Source organism: Equus przewalskii, chromosome X (genome assembly GCF_037783145.1).
Source record: "Equus przewalskii isolate Varuska chromosome X, EquPr2, whole genome shotgun sequence".
Lineage (NCBI taxonomy): Eukaryota > Metazoa > Chordata > Mammalia > Perissodactyla > Equidae > Equus > Equus przewalskii.
The window spans coordinates 104078361-104097917 of record NC_091863.1 but is presented as its reverse complement, the minus strand read 5'-3'; the positions used below and the strand labels follow the sequence as shown (position 1 = coordinate 104097917).

Here is a 19557-nt window from a genome sequence, read left to right as displayed (position 1 = left end):
AGTTGAATCCAAAAACTCACTTCCCAAAGGACTACAAGGACATCTGTGTAGGAAATTCTGTTGAGGCAGATGTAGTATTAAGGGGGAAAGCAGAAGGGAAAACTCATGACTGTCTTAACTGTTTACATACAAATATAAGCATCATGGGGAATATGAGGAACTGGAAGCTTTAGCATAGGAATATAGTCATGATTGAATTAGAATAAATGAGGCATAATGGGACAGCAGATGGGAGCAGAATCTTGGACTATAAGGGTACATGCTGTTCACAAATAAAGAAAAGCACTGCTGTTTTGCACACTGGGATACACGCCACACCACAGCATGCACCAGACACACTGGGTCCAGAAAAGAAGATATCAGTAAGTAAAGGTGAAATAAAAAATTTAATACAGAGGAAAGAATCCAAGACAGATCTTCCAATCAAGAGGACTGAGCAAAACTTTTTGTAGTTAACCTACCAAAATATGTTAACATCTAGTAGTAATGGTGGCCTTTAATTTTCCAATATTGGCGGGAAAAAATCCAGCAGGCCAGACAGATAAACACACTTGATTATGGAATGTGCTAGGGGATAATTCTCTAGTACATGTAAGCTTGATCTGGTTCTCTAAGAGCGGACAGAAACATTAGTAGACATGGTATCACCAGTGGTTAGAAAATCCAAGGGAAATTGTAGCCTTTCCATTATTTTGGATATGTATGTTATAGACCAGCATATAGACAAGGGCTTGAATCAGCTGACCATTCCTTTTTATTATACTTTGATTCTTAATTAAGCTAATTAAACCAATACCTTAAATATCAACAGGCCATTTTCTGCTATACCTCAGTAGGCAGAAGAGAGACTAACCTGAAAGTCTGAATGTTGACATAGTCTTTCTCTCGCTTTGCCAGGAGATGTTTGATGAGACCCTCCCGCTGTCCAGACTGGGTATTGGGTACGAAGAGCTTCCGCATGGTGTTGGTCACTTTGGGCTGCTCCTTGTTAGAAGCTTCTTTGTCACGTGGAAGCCTAGCAATAATGAGAAATTCAAAAGTGAAACTGCCTTAAACAGGAAAGTCTCCTACATGGGAAATGTTTTGACATAGGACTTACTTACATTCTATTCACTGAAGGGGGCGGGGGTGGGGGTTCCCGATGAATCCCCATAGGCTGATTTTGTGAATTTATTTTCTTGTCCAAATTCATAGATGAAAAATTATCCTCAAATCCAAGAATCCCTGAAGGACACAGAACTAAGAGTCAAAGGTGGGAAAAGACAACATCCAACTTATCTAGGATACATAAGGCTTTGCTTTGATCAGTCGGGATTTTTTTGGTGGTTTTTTTTTTTTTTTTTTTTTTTTGCTGAGGAAGATTTGCCCTGAGCTAACATCCATTGCCAATCTTCCTCCTTTTTTGGCTTGAGGAAGATTAGTCCTGAGCTAACACCTGTGCCAATCTTCCTCTATTTTGCATGTGGGTTGTCACCACAGCATGGCTGACGAGTGGTGTAGGTCCGCGCCCAGGATCCGAACCTGCAGAGTGAGGCTGCCAAAGCCGAATGCACTGAACTTAACCACTATGCCACGGGGCTAGCCCCCTCAGTGGTTTTGATTTGATCGCTATTTGCTCAGTGGCGTCACCAAACAGAAAGTTATCATAAGGGTAGCAATAACTTAGATTGAGGGAAGAAGCACATCTGTCCCTGAAGGACTGGCATATTAACTAGAACAACAGTAAGTTACATTAATTTGGAACCTGAATAATAAGGGCTAACATTTATTGAAGACTTAGCACAATGCCTGGTTGATACTAAGGGATTATATCATTATCTCAGTTCATTGTCACAAAGACTCCATCAGGTCAGTACTATTAAAAATGTTCCCACGTTATAGAAAAAGAAATGAAAGCTCAGAGTTGTTAGGTAATGTGACCAAGGTCATATAACTAGTAAGTCACAGAACTGGGATTCAAACCCAGGCAGTCTGACCCTGGAGCCTGCACTTTTTACCACTCTGCTAAGTTGGCTCCTGAAGAGTTGACGTGCCACAGAAAGGATCAGGAGTGAACATCAGTCAGTGGGCATGGACTCGATAAAGCCACTCCATAGGAGAAAGTGTCTGACACTGACATTAATCCACGTTATCTTATCCATCCAGATAAAATCTATTGACTATGCAATGAACATAGCAACCAGGGAGAAAAGAATCTTTTCAGTACCTGAAAAACCAGAAGGTTTGTCCTTAGTGTCTAATTTCTGGTACCAGCTGGATGAGTCCTTTTGCTCTGGAACAAGAAGTTGTGACTGAGCTGGAGAGAGAAGTGTCATGGTCAGAAACTGGGGAGCCCTCTGTTGAGTGGAATTTACCATAACCAAAAGCCATTCACTCAGCACTCCTCAAATGCAGGGGGCCAGCAGCATTCGTGAATGTAAAGGAAGAGACTAAGAAAATGAGGGCAGATCTGGGATCATTTTGGGGCAGAAGGAGGATTACAGTTTGCAGTAAGCTGTCCATACCATGACACTGAAGATTCTGGAAATTGGCTCAGTGTCCTTAAAGCTGAATAGACTTGTTTCCTAACCTATCCCTGGGTTCATTCCCGAAGATAAACAAATCAGCTATCAAGGCTCAAGGGATACGGTACTTTGGCTAACGGCTGCTTGCCTCTGTGTCAGCATGTCAGAATTTCACTCTCATTCAAATAGCAGAAAGAAAACTGCTGAGTCTTGAGTTACCTTCCTGAGCAGCAAGGACCTCTGAGAGGAACTTCAGACAGTGTTCCTCATCAGGGATTTCAAAGCGGCGCTCTCTGGTCCAGTCCCCCTGAACCCGAATTTTGCAGCCACCTAAAAAGAATTGAAATCCATACACATATAGCTATGGAATACAATGTTTTCTTGGGATCATATTCTCACATTAGCAGTTTAACAGACGAAGGTCCAGATCACAAAGATCCCAGACCTCTAATGCAGGAAGCACGTCTGCAGGATCAAGGGATTCGGTGTGGTGGCGGAGGGGGCGAGGCAAACAGGGAAACCTAAGGGGCTGATGAACTGTGTAAAGGAACGGCCCAATGTAGCGATATGACACATACTAAAAAAGTCAGAGTTTTCTATGTTCTGATATATCTCTCAAACATCAATGCAGGGTACTCCAAATTCCAGCAAAAGACCAATTCCCCAAGCACCCTCCTCCCATCTCCTAGCTGGAAATCCCTACCATTTCAAATCCAGATCATATAGTAAGAGTATCTAAAGCATGAAAGGAATAGAGCAAACAGGATGGTTTGTTCCTAGGTTCACATTATACCTAGACAATTGAATTTACAAACTAATTAAAAAAAAGAATAGTGGGATTGATTTGATATATTCTGAAAAGAAGCATCTATACCTCATTACCTCAAGTGGAAACTGTATGTCTTGAATAAACTTATAAAAGTAATATAATGATCTATGTTCAGGAGTGGTCTGGTTCAAGTATGGCCAATTGGAAAACAGTATATAAGTAGAAGCAAAGTTATCTAAGACTTTAGTCTCTTTCGTATATAACATAGTCTTCCTTTTTATGATGCTCTCTAGTTATCATCTGTATCAACTGTCTGGATATGGTGATCTAGGAAGCCTATATACTTGTTTATATTCTTATTTTAACTGACTGATTACATATATTGCTTTCCCACACCCCTGGAAACCATCTGCTCCTTGAGAGCAGGAGGCAGGCTGCACATACAGGTTATCCAACACAACACTCTTGATGGTCTCCCAAGGTTGTCTGGGACTGACGGCTTCTCAGGATTCAGGACTTTGAAAGCTAAGACTGGGAAAGTCCCAGGCAAACTGGGATAGTTGGTCACTTTATTGGTGACAATGATGTGAGACTTTACAGACAGAAGGCATTTAATCAATGACTGTTCAATCAGATTCTTTCACACTTGTAAATTACAGATGAGAAAATGAAATGAAAATCCTAGTTTCCTCTGGTGGAAATCCACTTCTGAACCTTTGACTCTCCTTTTTTCCTTTGCATTTCCTTCAGTTTCTATCTTCAAAGATTTAGTGATCAGAAGAAAGACAAAAATCAACAAAAAAATGAAAAAGAAGGCACCCAAGTAGACTAGAGATAAGAAAATTAATGAGGGTGCCACTGCAAGGAGGAGAAAAAAGAGGGGTATGAATAAAGACTGACAATTAAGAGCAGTCTTGAAGATACAGGGAAAACTCCTTCAGGGCACAAGTAGTACTCCCTTGCTCAAATAATTTATATAAAAAGTAGAAAAAAATTAACAACAGCAGTTTCTATCTGACAGAAACTTAGAACAACACCCCATATTCTCTCTTTCCCACAATCCTTGAAAGATACATTTTAGCAAATATAAAAAATAAACTGACCCATTTAACGAGCAGAAGATTCCAGAAACTGCTTACCAAATAACACTAGGTGTTCTCTGACCATGTTGCATGGGAAAGAGGACAAATTACCCTATGACCCAACCTTCTACTCTTCTCCCTTCCAAAACCCTCCGGCCTCTTTGTAATCAGTAAACACTCCTATATCCTCAACTTCTCCTCTAAACATTCCCCGCGTCTCGCGGTAATTCTCAACTGTGAGTGTATTAGAATTACCAGAGGCGTTTTCAGAAAATACTGAACCTGAGCCCCACCCCAGGTCTATAAAACAGAATCTCTGGAGATGAAGCCCAGGCGCTGGTAGTTTTTAAAGTACTCCCCAGGTGATTCTAATGTGCACCCAGATTGAAAATCAGAGTCACCTGCACAAACTGGCTGGCCCCTGAGAGTAGCACTCCTCCTGCAGCCCTCTGAAGTGGACGCTTTTAATAGAGTCTCTCACACCCTATGTAATTTAAGACCGGTGTCCTTATTTGTCCTAATGCCATCTCAAGACCATTCCCTCTATTCCTCCCTCAGGAGAAATCTTTTCTCCTTTGTGGCTCACCCACCGGGCTATACCAGCTTCTTCCGTTACCTCCGCCATGAGATCACCTACCATCCCTCTTAGAAACTTCTGAATCCAGGATTCAATACCTGACTCCTAAGACTTTCTCTCCACTCAAACTCCTGTCTTAATTTTGGGTCCCTTCAAAATTAGCACAGAAAACCCAGGCAACACCTTCAACTTCCTCATCCAATGACCTTGCCCCTCCCATCTCAGCCATCTACTCCCTCAGTCCCAACCGGGACTTCCTCAGTTCCACTCTGGACGTTTCATCACAGAAACACCACCACCTCATAAATCCCTAATCCAAATCTCCCACTCTGACCTATTACTCCTTCCAGCTTACTTGCTCATATGGGAACCTCCAGCCCCTTGATTTCTCCATTTTGTCAATATCCATTCACTCTCTCCTGCTTTCACTTCCCTTTTTATCAAAAAGATGCCATCACCGCACTCTGTTGCAAAAGCCCAGAAGTGCCTTAACTATTCTGTTCTTTCACAGCACCTACTGGCTAACTTCCAACCCTCAGAAATCCAAGTGCCTTCTCGGTACTTATATCTGAGCAAACAGAGGGAGTAAAAAAAACAAAAACAAAACCACACACAGAGGGAGTAAAAAAAAAAACACACACACACAGTAAAACACACACACACCCATCATTATAAACTGACTGCTAACCTCAACCTCAACTGGGCCCTCTATGATGGGAAGCAATCTAAGTTCCCATAGTCAACTTGTCTCCTACTACTATCTGGAACAACTATTTCACATCTTCTCATTTATCCTCAATCTTTGGATGCCCTCTTCTCAAGCCCTCTCATTCCAAGCGGATTGCTTCACCTCATACTTCAGAGAAAATGGAAGCCATCACATGGAAACTTACCTGTATTTCTGCACATCTTCTCCTTTCCCTTCTGATACAAGAAAGAAAAGTACTCCTATCATAGGCCACCTTCTCTTCGAATTACAACTCCTCTCATTCTCTTAGGAATCTCACTCTCAACGATCACTCCCTAGACACGTCCTCCCAATATCTTTAACCTCTCCCTTTCATAGGCTCCTTCCCATCAGCATTACATTTAATCGTGTTTTAAATCCTCCCCATTTTAAACACAAAAAAATCTCCTGGACCCCGTATGTCTCTCCGACTCCAGTCCCTCTCTATATTCCCCTCTGCAGTCAAATTTCTTTTAAAAACACACAGTTGAGCAAGTGCTCACCCTCATTTCTCTCTTTAATCCACTCCAATATGACTTTGGCTTCCACCACCCCTCTGATATTGCTTTGATAAGGCCACCAATAACCTCCATATTGCTAAATCCAATGGATACTCTTCAGTCATCTTATTAGACCTATCAGCAGAAATCAGCAGTTGGCCACTGCTTGAAATAGGCTCTTCCAAAAGTTTCTATGATACCATACTCACCTAGTTTGTCTCGCTCTCTCTGGTCACTAATTTTTAGCGCTCTTCAAGGTATCTCCTCTATCTAATCTTTAAAGAGTAGAGTTCCTTAGAGTTCAATCCTAAACCTCTTTTCTCACTCTATATCAGCATTGTCCAATAGAACTTTCTATGATGATGGATGTGTTCTATAACTATGCTGTCCAATATGGTAACTAATGACCACACATGTAATGAGCACTTGAAATGTAACCAGTACAACTGAGGAACTGAATTTCTAATTTAATTTCTCATCACTTTAAAGAGGCACGTGTAACTAGTGGCTACTATACGTGACATATCATCTCGCATGGTTTCAAATACCATCTATGTGATTCTGATCCAGACCTTTCTTCTGAGCTTTACATGCATATATTCAACTGCCAATTTATTTACACTCAAATGTCTCAAAGAAATCTCAAACTAAACATAGCTAAAACTGAATTCATAAACCCCCAAAGGAAACTCATTTCTCCTGCAGTGTTCTTATTTCCCCAAATAGTACCATCATCCACATTCATGTCAGAAACCTGGGATTCATCCATGACACTTCTCTTCCTCTCACCCTCTACACCCAAGCCAACCTCTGTTGATTTCACCTCCCCAAACATTTATCAAATCTGTCCACTTCTCTCCATTTCTACTGCCACCATATTCTCCAGCTTAAACTACTGAAACAGCCTCTAACTGGCTTCCACGCAAATGACGACACCCCAGCATAAAATCCCTCATATTCTTCCCATTTTTAAAATCTAAAAATCCAGATTCCTTACCACAGCTTACAAGATCCTACTGGATCTAGCCCTAGCCCATCCTAGCTTGGTGCCCAAGCCTCGTTCCATGTACCCTGGCCTTCCTTCATTTCAAAGAAAATGCCCAGCTACTCCCCAAGTTGGGGCCTTTACATATCTGGTTCCCTTGACCTGGAATACTCATCTCTCCTCCATTTTTACCCGTCTCTTACTTGGCCCCTCTGGTTTCAATTTAAATGTCACTTCTTCAAAGAGGCCTTCCCTTACCACCCTGCCTAATTTAGTTAGTCCTCTTAAAAACCCTTTGTATTTCTCCTTGATAGCATTTATCAAAACTGCAATTATGTAAGTATCTATACCTTATCAGTTTAAAGTCTGTTTCCTGCACTAAGTTTCATGAAGTACCATGGCCATATTGCTTTCTGCTATATCCCTAGAGCCTAGCACAGAGCCTGGCACATTCATATTTTTATAGAATGAATTTATGGACCGCAGGCATCTATGCGACACTAGTAGCAAACAGCACAGAAGCAAGAACAAAAGCAGGAGCAGCAAGCTTATCTATGTTGTTCTCTACTGATTCTGCAGCACTTAGAACAGTGCCTGGCAAATAGAAGGCGCTCAACAAATATTTGCTGAATAATGAAAAAATCAGGCAGGGTTTAGTATAATACAGTCCATCAACACGTCAAATAAGGAAGAACAATACAACCATCTCTATAAATACTGAAGACGTTTGATAAAATTCAATAGACATTCACAATTTTAAAAACCACACAAACTTGAAATAAATGCAGTTCCTTAATATGGTTTTAAAAAAACTGTGTCACAACCAGAGGCACTCACAACTAGAATATACAATTATATACTGGGGGGCTTTGGGGAGAAGAAACATAAAAGAAGATAGATTGGCAACAGTTGTTAGCTCAGGTGCCAATCTGTAAAAAAAAAAAAGTCAAATCAATAGGCAATAAGCTCCTCAGCAGTGAAGCACCACTTGAGGCATTCTCACTAAAATCAGGAGCTAACCAAAAATCATCATTTAACACTGGTCTCAAAATCCTTGTCTGGGTAATGAGACATGAACCAAAACTAATAGTTACAGCTACTAGAAAGGAGACAAAATTATTATTTGCAGATGGCTAGGGTTGTCTACCAAAACTGAAAAACAAAGCTAAAAAAAATTAAAAATATTTTTCTGTGAAGTGGCTAGATAAAAGATAAATATCTAAAACTCAATAGCTGCTTGGTATAGTAGTAATAAGCAATTAGAAGATAAGAGAAAAAAATTCCCACTGACAATAGCAGCAAACAAATAAAATCTACCATAAAATATTTAACTTACAAATACACGATATACATAAAGAAACTACAAAACGTTACTGAGAGATATAAAGAGAACCTGAATAAGTAGAGGGATGTACCATGTCCTTTACAGTGACTTAGTTTTATAAAGGAGTTAATTTAATAAAATTTGGCACATATCTATGGTGAAATACTGGTCATTAAAAATCATGTTTTTAAATAATTTTAAATGACATGGAAAAAGGACATAATATAATGTTAAAAGAAAATGCAGGATAAAAACTACATACAAGCATTCCAAGTATGTAAAAATATAAAAAAAGACTGGAAGGAGATAAATATAAAACTGTTAACTACAGTGGTGATCTCTAGATTGCAGGAACACAATTTTAATTTGATACTTTAAACTTTTCTGAATTTTCCAAATTGTATATAATGAAGATATATTACCTCCATAATCAGAAAAAAATATTTTAAAATGTTTAATGCCAACATCCACACAATGGGAGAATACACACTTACACTAAAATCAGGCCTGCCTAACAAACCCAGGCACCAACATCCACACAATGGGAGAATACACACTTACACTAAAATTAGGCCTGCCTAACAAACCCAGGCACCTCTCTTGCAACATACTGTGTACTCTAAAGGTTTACCCATGAAGCCCAAGGATCAAGATAAAATCTGGTTTCAGTGCAAATATTATTAAATGAGCAGAAATAACAAAGGGTTTTACTCAAGTGGTTACTTAACCATTCTCTCCCTATGATCCAGTAACTTGAACTCTGGACAGAGCAACACATGGCTCATTTCTATGTAGGAGAGGCCAAGAAAACTAATGCCATAAATTAGGTGTTTATAAGAGAAAAGGCACAGGTCACTTTAACTTTTCAGCTTTGGATCAAATATCTATTTCCACACCAAGAACAGGACATGTTGGTATCTTATTTCAGCAGCAATGTCAGTCACTGCTGAACGGCCTTTGCTCAGAGTTTGCTTTTTCAGTGTTGTTTTTGCCCTCTCCTTTCTAAGCACAATAAGACATAGATATTAAGTTATTTGCTCTCTTGGATAACTGCAGTAGAAGTCAGCAGCTGGGTTTACTTAGCTTTTCAGGATCAGCCCTTAAGACTTCCAAAATCCATGACCAAAGAAAAGAATAATAAAACCGAAATCAGAAAAAGCCTACCTAAACTGTTCAATGGAAATTATTAGTGCCAAGAGAGGGACTGTGTCTAAACAAAATTATGCATAACCCATAGCCCCAAGCCTAAGGGTCAAGTCCCACTCATCCAAGGATTCAACCAAGAGATAAAGGAGCCATTTTGATTTAGATTCATGAGGTCACATACTCTTTTCTGTAGCAACTACAGAATAGTCACAGTAGCATTCAGGTGCCCGTAACAAGTACAATTAGATGATAAACAGAGAACAGCTTGCACAGAAAGTCCACGAAGATTTGCTTCAAACAGATAAAAACGAAAGAATGGAAAGAGTGAGAAGGAAGACCATGTTCCCTCTGATAAAGGGATGCCTTGAGGGGATGGGGCTTAAATAAAAGACCAAAATTGTTTTAAGAAAATAAGATAGGCCTGGTACAAGCAAGGTATCCCTGGTACAAGAGGGACTCTGCAGCCTCCCCAAGTAATACCACAAATAAGGAAAACATTATGATTTAACATGCAAAAATAAAAAGTGGGTGGGGAAAAAAAGCTTAAAACATAACAGTAGTTAAAAAAAAACACTCACAAACCTCATGTGCTTTAACATTTTCTGGCTCTTCCTACAATTATCAATTCCACAGCAATGAATTAATTGATAGTAACAATACCAGTAACTCAAAGAAGTTCAGCGCTAGAAAATCAGATATTTTCAACTTTTTAAAGATTCTTGCCAGCCACTAGCTTTTTCTTATGCTTAGCCTAAATGTTTTTGGGAGGCAAGGCTAATTTGTATGGCTGCCTTAAGGAAATGGTGAATACAGGATAAGGTGGTAAGATAAAAGATATGCCAAAAAAGGTGTCTTAAATATACAAGTGGGTATTCAAGAAAATATTTGTTGAAAGAAAATCAACTCCATTCAGAAAGATACTCACTGTTTGAAGCTATATCAATCAAAAGAGTTTCTTCCGCTTCTGAAGGAAAAGAAGAAAGAACAGGATCAAGTAAGAGAAAACCATTCATTAAAACCAAAAGTACATGCCTAACTACATCACTGCTTCTCTCAATGACTCCTCCTAGGTCTCAGAACACATTTAAAAAATACTTTGCTTTTTTGTCTACCATTTTTTAAAAAGGATTTTAATAGCACTAGGTTCTAAAGATTATGAGCAACTCAACTAAGAGAAAACTGATCTGAACAAGTAACTGAATGGGACGCCTCAAAGCAAATGAAGGAATGACAAATTAATAGTACAGAATAGAACAACACGTTAATCCAAGTTCTGAAGGTGAGTTTAATTCCCCTCAACTATAACATACTGATTTAATATAATCTAATTCTTATAAAAAGCCCAGGAAGTGACCCCAAAGGCGCAGAGGTGAATTCCATTGTCAACTCAGATCTCGTCTCTGAAAATTTCCCAGGGATCTCATTACCTCGACCCCTGCCCCTTAGAGCAGCAGAGACTACCTGAAGTTCTTCATCTTCAGGCTACAATTAATACCCTGGGTCCAAGGCCTACCACACCCAACAGGGAAGTATAAAACATGAAATGGGGCAAAGCACAGTCTCTGAGTTCAGAGTTCTCTTTTCTCTTGATGGCTCTCCTGGACTTCCTTTCTTTACCTCTAGTGTCTAGACCCAACCCATCTCTTCCTCTCTGCCGTCCCTGGATTTGGCCAACAGCACCAAGTACACTCTCCTGGCTAGCTGAACTCTGGGTACTGACTCCTTGGATTATCCTGGATCTACCTTGGCCAGACGATGTAGTCTCATCCTTTTCTAGCTCCCTCACAATCCTGGATTGTATATTTGGCTCCGTTATTCAGGAACAACAGAAGCAACTGGTAAGGAACTAAGTTGTCTAACGTTAGAGAATAGTCTCAATACGCTTACTAGCATGATGAAGCAAGGGACAATAGAGCATCAGGACAAAAGTATTATACGTTCACAACTGTTCTTCAGTAACTTTAATTCTTTAAACCTGAGTATTTACAGACTTTTTAAAATAGATGCACGGTTTGGGAAACAGAATGGATGTGAAAACTCAAGGAAGTAATTGTTCCTTTTGTCATGGGGGACTACTGTGTGTGCGCACACATATTTTCCTAGCTTCCAATCTAACAATCTGCCATCTATTTCTTATTAAAAACAATACTAAGAGAAACAGGGTAAAAGAGACGCTAGAAGTAGTACAAAAAGGTATAGCATTAGTAGAACACTAACCTAAAGTCATGTTCTTTGGCTTTCCTCCTCCTTACGAGGCTGGGTATGTAACAAAGGTGCTACACCATGAAAAGTGAGGTGACCACAGCAACTTACTATGGCATACAGGTGCCTTGGTCATTACGTCCCTCTCATACCAGGCAGGCTAAATGTCTACGACTTCCTTCTTCTATACGATGTGGATACTATTCATTGTGGGTATTTTTAATTCTCAACACATGCTGTATTAAGAAATCATACCCATTTAGTATTTCTACTTACAGTAATAAATCCTAAGGAAATAAGAGATGTGCAGTAAGATTTATGTACAGAGATGTTCATCACATTACTATTTATACTAGTGAAAAATAACCCAAATGTCAAACACAGGGGAATAATTATGTTATGGGCCATTCATAAAATGGAATAGTATAGTTATTAATAGCATGGAAAAGCACTCATAATATGATGGCATGTGGCACAAAACACTACATATAGTATCAGTCCCACTCACCCTAAAAGTTACATGTGTAGAAAAAAGGAAAATGTTAGGTGTTTATCTCTGAAGGATGGAAATTTACTTATTTTCTTTATACTTGTCTGTTCTTTCCAAACTTTTTATGGTATATATATTACTTTTGTGATCAAAAAAGTTCAGTGTAGTTTAAGAAAGAACGCATGCAAGGTAGGATTCAAGTTTTTCAAGAAGCTACAGCTGATACAGAATGCTTCTGTCTGATGAAGCCAACGGAGCCACTGGAAACATAAGGCATTTGTTCTCTAGTAATCAATTTCCTTTCTAGAGCAATGTGAGATGACAGAAGCAACACCTCCTACACAAAACCTCCCAATTTTTGAGTCTCATTGTAACAGATGAAACAACAGATGATCTGTTCTCTGTCTCCAAATTTGAGGGCAGGAAGCCAAATATTTCCTCCCCAGAGTCAATTTTCTTATGATTCAACAATGTCAAGGTTAGAGACTCAGCACAATTGAATACAAGGTATTACAGTTTGGCAAGGCATGTTACCAATTGTTTTAATTTCAAATAGTGTGGGGAGAAAGTGCTGAATGTGTGTGAAGCCAAGCAACCTTGAAACTCTACAATGAGCAGTGTGTCAGTTAAACACAAGGATGTCATTTAAATCCACAAATATATATATATATATATATTTTTTTTCAATATAATCATTCAGCACTCTTCGACAAAGCATTCATCATCTTCTCAATGGTAGGTTAGTAATGTTATCTTTTTATGCAAAGAGTACTACATTTCATGTGCAGTGACAAATTTAAAATATGTATGGTATCACACAATGCAATAATGACCAAGGAAAAACATCATAAAACTAGCTAAACAATTAAAGCTAGTACCTTGAACACATCTAAAGTGGCTATTTATAGGAATGATATCTTGAACATGCTGTTCCTTCTCGTGCAACTGGATTATTAACCTAGGAAACAGAAGAATGCATCAACGAATAGCTACTGAAAAACCCAAACATTTAACAACAAAATACACTGCTATATTGTTTTACACAAATCTAGTCTGTATTTATTAGACTTGTTATATCTCGATCTCTGGATCTGAGCATTGTGACAAGTAGATGTTGCTCTAGGTCTAAAAGGATATTAGTGGTGATCAGTATTTGAATACCGACACTGTCCTATGCCATAAAGAACATATAACAGTCTATGTCTTAAAAACAGCTTACAATCTTATGAGCATGAATTACAGTGAATACACCTTCAGAGTATGCATACCAGAGTGAAGAACTAGTAGCTAGGTGTGAACTCCACGAGGGCAGGGACTACAGTTGTCTTCACCATAGGATTTCCAGCACTTAGCACAGTGCCTGGCACACAGCAGTTCCTCAAGTTTGATGAAATGAATTAGAAATTTCATAAATTAGTCTTCCAATTATATTCCCACGGCTTTTATCAAAGAATGGTTCTATCTCTTCAAACAAATATACAGGTTCATGGAGAATTTAGGGGAGGTTCCCAGCCAGCTGGATGGCTCAAAATAACCCCAGTGACCAACAAAGTAGCAGATATCACCAGATTGCCTTTACATCCCTTGTGTTTTTACTCTGGTTTCCAACTTCATGCTGGGTTTTTTTTTTTTTTGAGGAGAGATGGTCCCTGAGCTAACATCTGTTGCCAATCTCCCTTTTGTTTTTTCTCCTCCCCTAAAGCCCCAGCACATATTGGTAAATCCTAGTTGTAAGTCTTTCTAGTTCTTCTATGTGGGATGCCGTCACAGCACGGTTTGATGAGTGGTGCGTAAGTCCACGCCTAGGACGCGAACCGGTGAACGCTGGGCCGCCAAAGCTAAGCACGCAAACAACCACTCGGCCACAGGGCCAGCCCCTTCATGACGCTATTTTTAGGTAAACATGACGGAAGAACTTGGCCCCCCAGTATGAAATGTGAGACTTCTAAATTCCTATGTACTCCTGAAATGTTAATTTCCATTTACTGCTTATCCTTAGTCGCCCAGGATCAAGGTATAATCTACTGGTAAGTGGCTTTTCTGAACATCTCCTAGCTTCCCCCAAATCAAGCACTCTTCAGGTGGTTCTTTTTGCCAGGAACACTCTTCTTTTCTTCCTGAGACTCACCTCAAACATCAGCTCCCCTGTGAAGCTTCCCCCACACCCCCTAGCAGAACCAGTGGGCCTCATCCTCTTTGCCTGCTCCTGTAATAGAGCACTTACACACTCCATTACAGTTATATTTATTTCCCTCACTGACTGGAGCTCCTTGAAAGCAAGGACCCTACCGTATTCAGTTTTGTCTCCTGCCTAATAGATGCTCAATAAATATTGGTTGAATAAACTAGCTTAATCAAGCTATAAACAGAGATGCATTTCTAAATACAACCATTCAACTTCTGTCATTAAAAATGTCATTGTTTTGAAGCGTTGGATTTCTGTTTTGTTGTCTCTTGGGGGGCTTGTTGTTTTAGCTTTTAGAATTTTTTTTTCAAATGCGTTAACTTTGAAGGAGACAACTGGGGGCAAGGAATAGCTTAGACAGAACTAAGCGAAATAAAAGTATTAACGCTGTCTTTCTGCTCTGATCCTGTTTGTCTAATTTGCTGGGGTTTCTATTTTAGGTGACTAAGAGGAATATGGGGCAGGCCCCTTTCATCCTGCAAAGTTCCTTTATCGAGCAGAGTCCTATAAATCCAGATGGAGACCAGAAACTAGATAAAAGACTGACAAAGCAAGGGTCAAGGAGGAAGAGCTTATTTTGAGGAAAATGAACACAAAACCAATATAATCTCAAAGTAATGTAGACTAAAAATGCTGCTGACCACTAGTGGTAAAGCTTCAAATGGACCGTGTTGTTAAAAACCATCACAAAAAAGACAACATGGATGGACCTTGAAGGCAGTTTGCTAAGTGGAATAAGTTAGACAGGGAAAAACAAATACTGTGTGATCTCCCTTATACGTGGAATCTAAAAACAACCAACCAACCAAACTCATAGATACAGATTGGTGGTTGTCAGAGGTGGGGGATGGGGGTGGGCAAAATAGATGAAGGAGGTCAAAAGGTACAAACTGCCAGTTATTATAAGATAAATAATTCATGAGGCCATAAGGAACAACATGACCATAGTTAATAATACTGTAATGTATATTTGAAAGTTGCTAAGAGAGTAAATCTTAAAAGTTCTCATCCCAAGAGAAAAAAAAAGGAACTACGCATGGTGATACATATTAACTAGACTTACCATGGTGATCATTTTGCAAACTATACAAATACCAAATTATGATGTTGTACACCTTAAACTAATATTTTATATGTAAATTACATCTCGATAAAAGAAGAAATGCACCCCTCCCCCCCAAAAAACCCACCACAAAACAAAGATAAACTGGGAATTTAAGTCAATTCTACAAGTATTTATTGAATATCTATTATGTCTTAGTAACCGTAGCAAGAGAGAGGACTAAGAATAAGCATAAAAATTCTACCTAAGTGTACTCATTCCTTTCAGAACAGAAAGATGAAAAGTAATAGGCATATAGCAAAACAATGGAAATCAGAATTTGGTAGTTGTCAGACGGAAAAGAGTCACAAATTGTGACTGCAGACTCAGCATTATCCCTAGGAAATACTTTGATTTGTTCAAGGAAGGTTAAAGACGAAACAACAGGTTGTGTCATAATCCATTTTCCTGGAAAAAAATGAATGTTAGTGTTTGATTCTTTGTTTCCAAAAAAAACAATTTGTAATTGTAATGTTAGTCTGGCAAGTAAATTTCTCCTATGCTCAATAGCAGGAACCACGGAACTAAAGATTAAATAGGCTTCAAATTCAAGGATAAAAACCCAAAAGTTAAAAAGTTCTGGACACCCAAGTCAGAGCAGGCACCCAAGAAACAAGAACCTGAGGATTATAGATGGTATGATAGTATTAGGGGTCTCCAATAAATGATTTCAAAAGAAACTTCTCAGACAATGTAATCCTGAGATATGTTACATGGGTTCATATCTCAGCTATGCTACTTCCCAACTGCGAGGGAGTGACTTAACCTCTTTGTGCCTTCATTTCTATATCTAGAAAAGGGGGATGATGATATGACTATTTCACAGGAACTCTCATGTGAGGGTTAAATAAACTAATTTATGAAAAGTGCTTAGAAGAGTACCTGGTCCATATCAAGCCATTAAGTATTAGATGTTGCTATTCTCCCATAACTTACAAAGAACTGGAACACAAGAATTGGATTTCTCTGTGAGGAGGACACAAATAGTCAGGAGAGCTACCATCCTTTAAAAGTTCTTCTGGTACAAGAGTCCAGATAGAAAGGGATATTTATCTCAAGGCCGCTGCTCACTCCTTTATTAGTTGAATAGAATTACAAACATAGTGAACCAGGGGACCAAATCCCCGGCTGCGGTCATCTCTACAATGTAGCTATTTTATTTAATCCTCTTCATTTTGTTTTTGACAGGAGAGGAAATCGAGGCACAAATGTTTACTCATTTGCCCAAGGGGGTCACATCTGTCCAATCTGTTCTAGCCTTTGGAAGCGGCAGTGGTGTTCCACTTTTCAATTCACTTTTCTGTTAAATTTACTTTTCTTAAATTGGTCCTTCAAGGTTTGGTGAAATCTGGGAAAAGTGATATGAGTTTCCCACATCAACAGAACCGACCAAGCAGGAGCTGGGGAAGAGCTACTTCACAGAACCAGCCGATGTCCAGTTACAGTGTCACCAAGAGTCTCAGAAAAGGGCAGGATAGGCCAGTGGGAATTTCTTCTGTGTAAATTAGACACCATAGACACAGACTGACCGGACAATCTAAAAGCGGGGACTGAGAAAAATTGTTTTTAGGCAGAATCCAATGTCGGCAGATGGCAGGATTTAAGTGATCAACAATTTTTAAACTCTGATGTCAAGAAACCAGTGAATAACCAAAGGAAGCGGCTTGGGCACACAAGGAGAGGGGCCTCTGACATACTGTGGTCACCATGGATACTTTCAAGATGAGGCATTAGTGGTAAGGGAGTGAGATCAGTAACTATGGTGATAGCTTATCAAAATAATCTTTTGATGCATCAGTCAACAGTACTTACTGAGCTCGTATGTGCAAGGCAGAGTGGAAGGTAACACACTGATAAAATGCCAAATGTCGTTTATATTTCTACACATTTCATTATTTTTTCTAACAGTCAAGTCAATAAGTGAGGCAGTTACTGGCCTACACTAAACCATTACTGAATTAATGACTATGCCTTCAAGCAAGTGGAATAAGGGGGTGGGGAGAGTGGAGGAACCAGTTGAATGGGGTTAAGAAAAGGCACTTCTGTAAGGTTAATAATGAAGCGTTTCTATAGCACTTTTCCTTTTTGTAAACCACTTTCGCATTTATTATTCTCCCAGTTAAAACTCCAAAGGCTATAAGGTAAGGCAGTTAATGTTTTTATTTAACTGATGAGGCCCAGAAAGCTTTATTGACTTGCCCAAGGTTACACAACATGTGTCAGCTGCAGAGGCTGGAACAAAGAACCCAGGCTTCCTGCTTCCCCGCCCATTGAGTCTTCCCACTGAGCCACACTGCCAGGAGCAATCCAGCAGCTTGGAAGTTGGGGAGAAAGCCCCGTGGTTAAACCACTTGCACTTGACACCTGGGCCTGAACCTGTTGCCCGCGCGGCCTCAGTGGGAGGAGGGTGGGTGGCTTGTCGCGGTTTGGGGTTGGGAGGTAATGGCAGGCTCCCCTCCTCTGTGGGAATCAGGTGGTTACTTACTCATATTGCCCGTTCCTCTGGGCTAGGGTCAGAGCGCAGGGCTCCCGGAGAGGACCCTTCATCTCCATACCCTCGACAGTATGCGGGCGCTAGTCAAGGGTCTCTTTTAGAAGCGCAGCCAGGGAGGGGTGGCGCGGTGCGGGGTGGTGGGAGGCTCTCGCCCCCTGCCTGCCCCCCGCCCCCCACCCCTCCTCCCCATTCCCCTCCTCCCTCCCCTGTACCAGAGGCAGCGCCTCCCACGCCCGCCTCCCTCCCCCGCCCCGCTCGGCCTCCGGGCCTGGCCGCCCCCGCTCCCGCCCCACCAGCCGCGGCCTCAATCTCTCCGACCCCCACCCGCCGCCCGCGCGGCCTCCCCTCCCCCTTCTCTCGGGCGGATACGGCAAGGGGCTGGGCTCCGACCGGGAGCGGCGGCTCCATCCGGGCGGCCTCCGGGCTCAGCCGGGCTGCGGACTGCGGGCGGATCCGACGACGCTGGCCCCCGCGTCCGTACACCCGCCCGCCTCGGCGGCGCGTCGTGCGAGGAGCGGCTCAGCGCCGGGCGCCGGGAGCCAGAGCCGGGAGCCGGGAGCCGAGAGCCTGACCCGAGAGAGAGCGGCGCCTCGCGCCCCCGCCAGTTTTCCAGGCCGCCGCAGAGTCCGCCCCCTGTGGCCAAGCTGCGGCACTGCAGCGAGAGACCCGACGGACCGGGGGCGTCTCAACCACGTCCAGCAAGGAATATGTTTCAAGTGCTGCCTGTGACACCGAAATTCTTCTGGGCACTTTGAAGATTGCCGCAGAAACAAAACACAGTCACGCCTATGATGGAACTCAAAGGCGTTGGGACAATAGGACCCACATCATCCATTCAAAAAATCCTTATTATGGTTGACATGCGCCGGGCTGGTTATCCTCCCTCTCAGATGTTCTCCCCTTTCTCTTCCACCTCCTAAATCGGAAACATCTCCAAAGTTCAGACCTTTGCTCTTCCTTTGCAGCCCCTCTAGGTCACCTCTAAGCAGGCAACGCCCAAATATATATCCTGGACCGGGACCCTTTGCCTAGTATACCCCACTGTTGACAACACTGGATGACAAAACTAACTCATCATCATTTCACACAGCCACTCAGGCTTGAAACTTCAAAGCCATATGCTTTCTTCCTCGCTCCTAATTTCTCTGTATCCAATCAGTCAACAAACCTTGCTAATGTTTTCTTTGGAATTACTTTTTGATTCCTTGTTTTCTCTCCATTGACACCGCTATCACTTTATTATTAGCCTTTGTGACATCCCCTTTGACCATTTTACATGAGAATATGTACAGAAGTTCAGCAGTGGAACTCAAGCATACGATTTATGACATAAGTCATAAGAATATTCTTCCCAAAGTAACGCTTCAATTGTGTTTTTCATTTGCTCAAGAATCTACAGTGGATTAACTATCAAGACTGATTTTAAACCTATGGTAATTAAGACAGTGTAGAATGGAGCAACATAGACCA

General features: G+C 40.9%; 1 protein-coding gene across 7 annotated transcripts in view; it reads right to left on the bottom strand.

The window, feature by feature from the left end:
• The window catches only part of OCRL (OCRL inositol polyphosphate-5-phosphatase), a 55305-nt gene that overhangs the window by 28812 nt on the left and 6936 nt on the right, over window positions 1-19557 (bottom strand). For 2 of the 7 annotated variants that reach the window (XM_070606236.1, XM_070606238.1), the window contains exons 1-8: window positions 18457-18629; window positions 18079-18158; window positions 13185-13264; window positions 10540-10578; window positions 2724-2834; window positions 2207-2296; window positions 1104-1224; window positions 854-1015 (exon numbers count right to left, since the gene is read on the bottom strand). In XM_070606236.1, coding sequence (XP_070462337.1) covers window positions 854-1015; window positions 1104-1224; window positions 2207-2296; window positions 2724-2834; window positions 10540-10578; window positions 13185-13264; window positions 18079-18158; window positions 18457-18495 — 722 coding nt within the window. In that variant the 5' untranslated portion in view covers window positions 18496-18629. Of the gene's footprint in view, window positions 1-853; window positions 1016-1103; window positions 1225-2206; window positions 2297-2723; window positions 2835-10539; window positions 10579-13184; window positions 13265-13574; window positions 13684-18078; window positions 18159-18456; window positions 18716-19557 lie in introns of those variants that run through there. The other 5 variants (XM_070606241.1, XM_070606240.1, XM_070606237.1 and 2 more) reach the window with 4 other exon arrangements.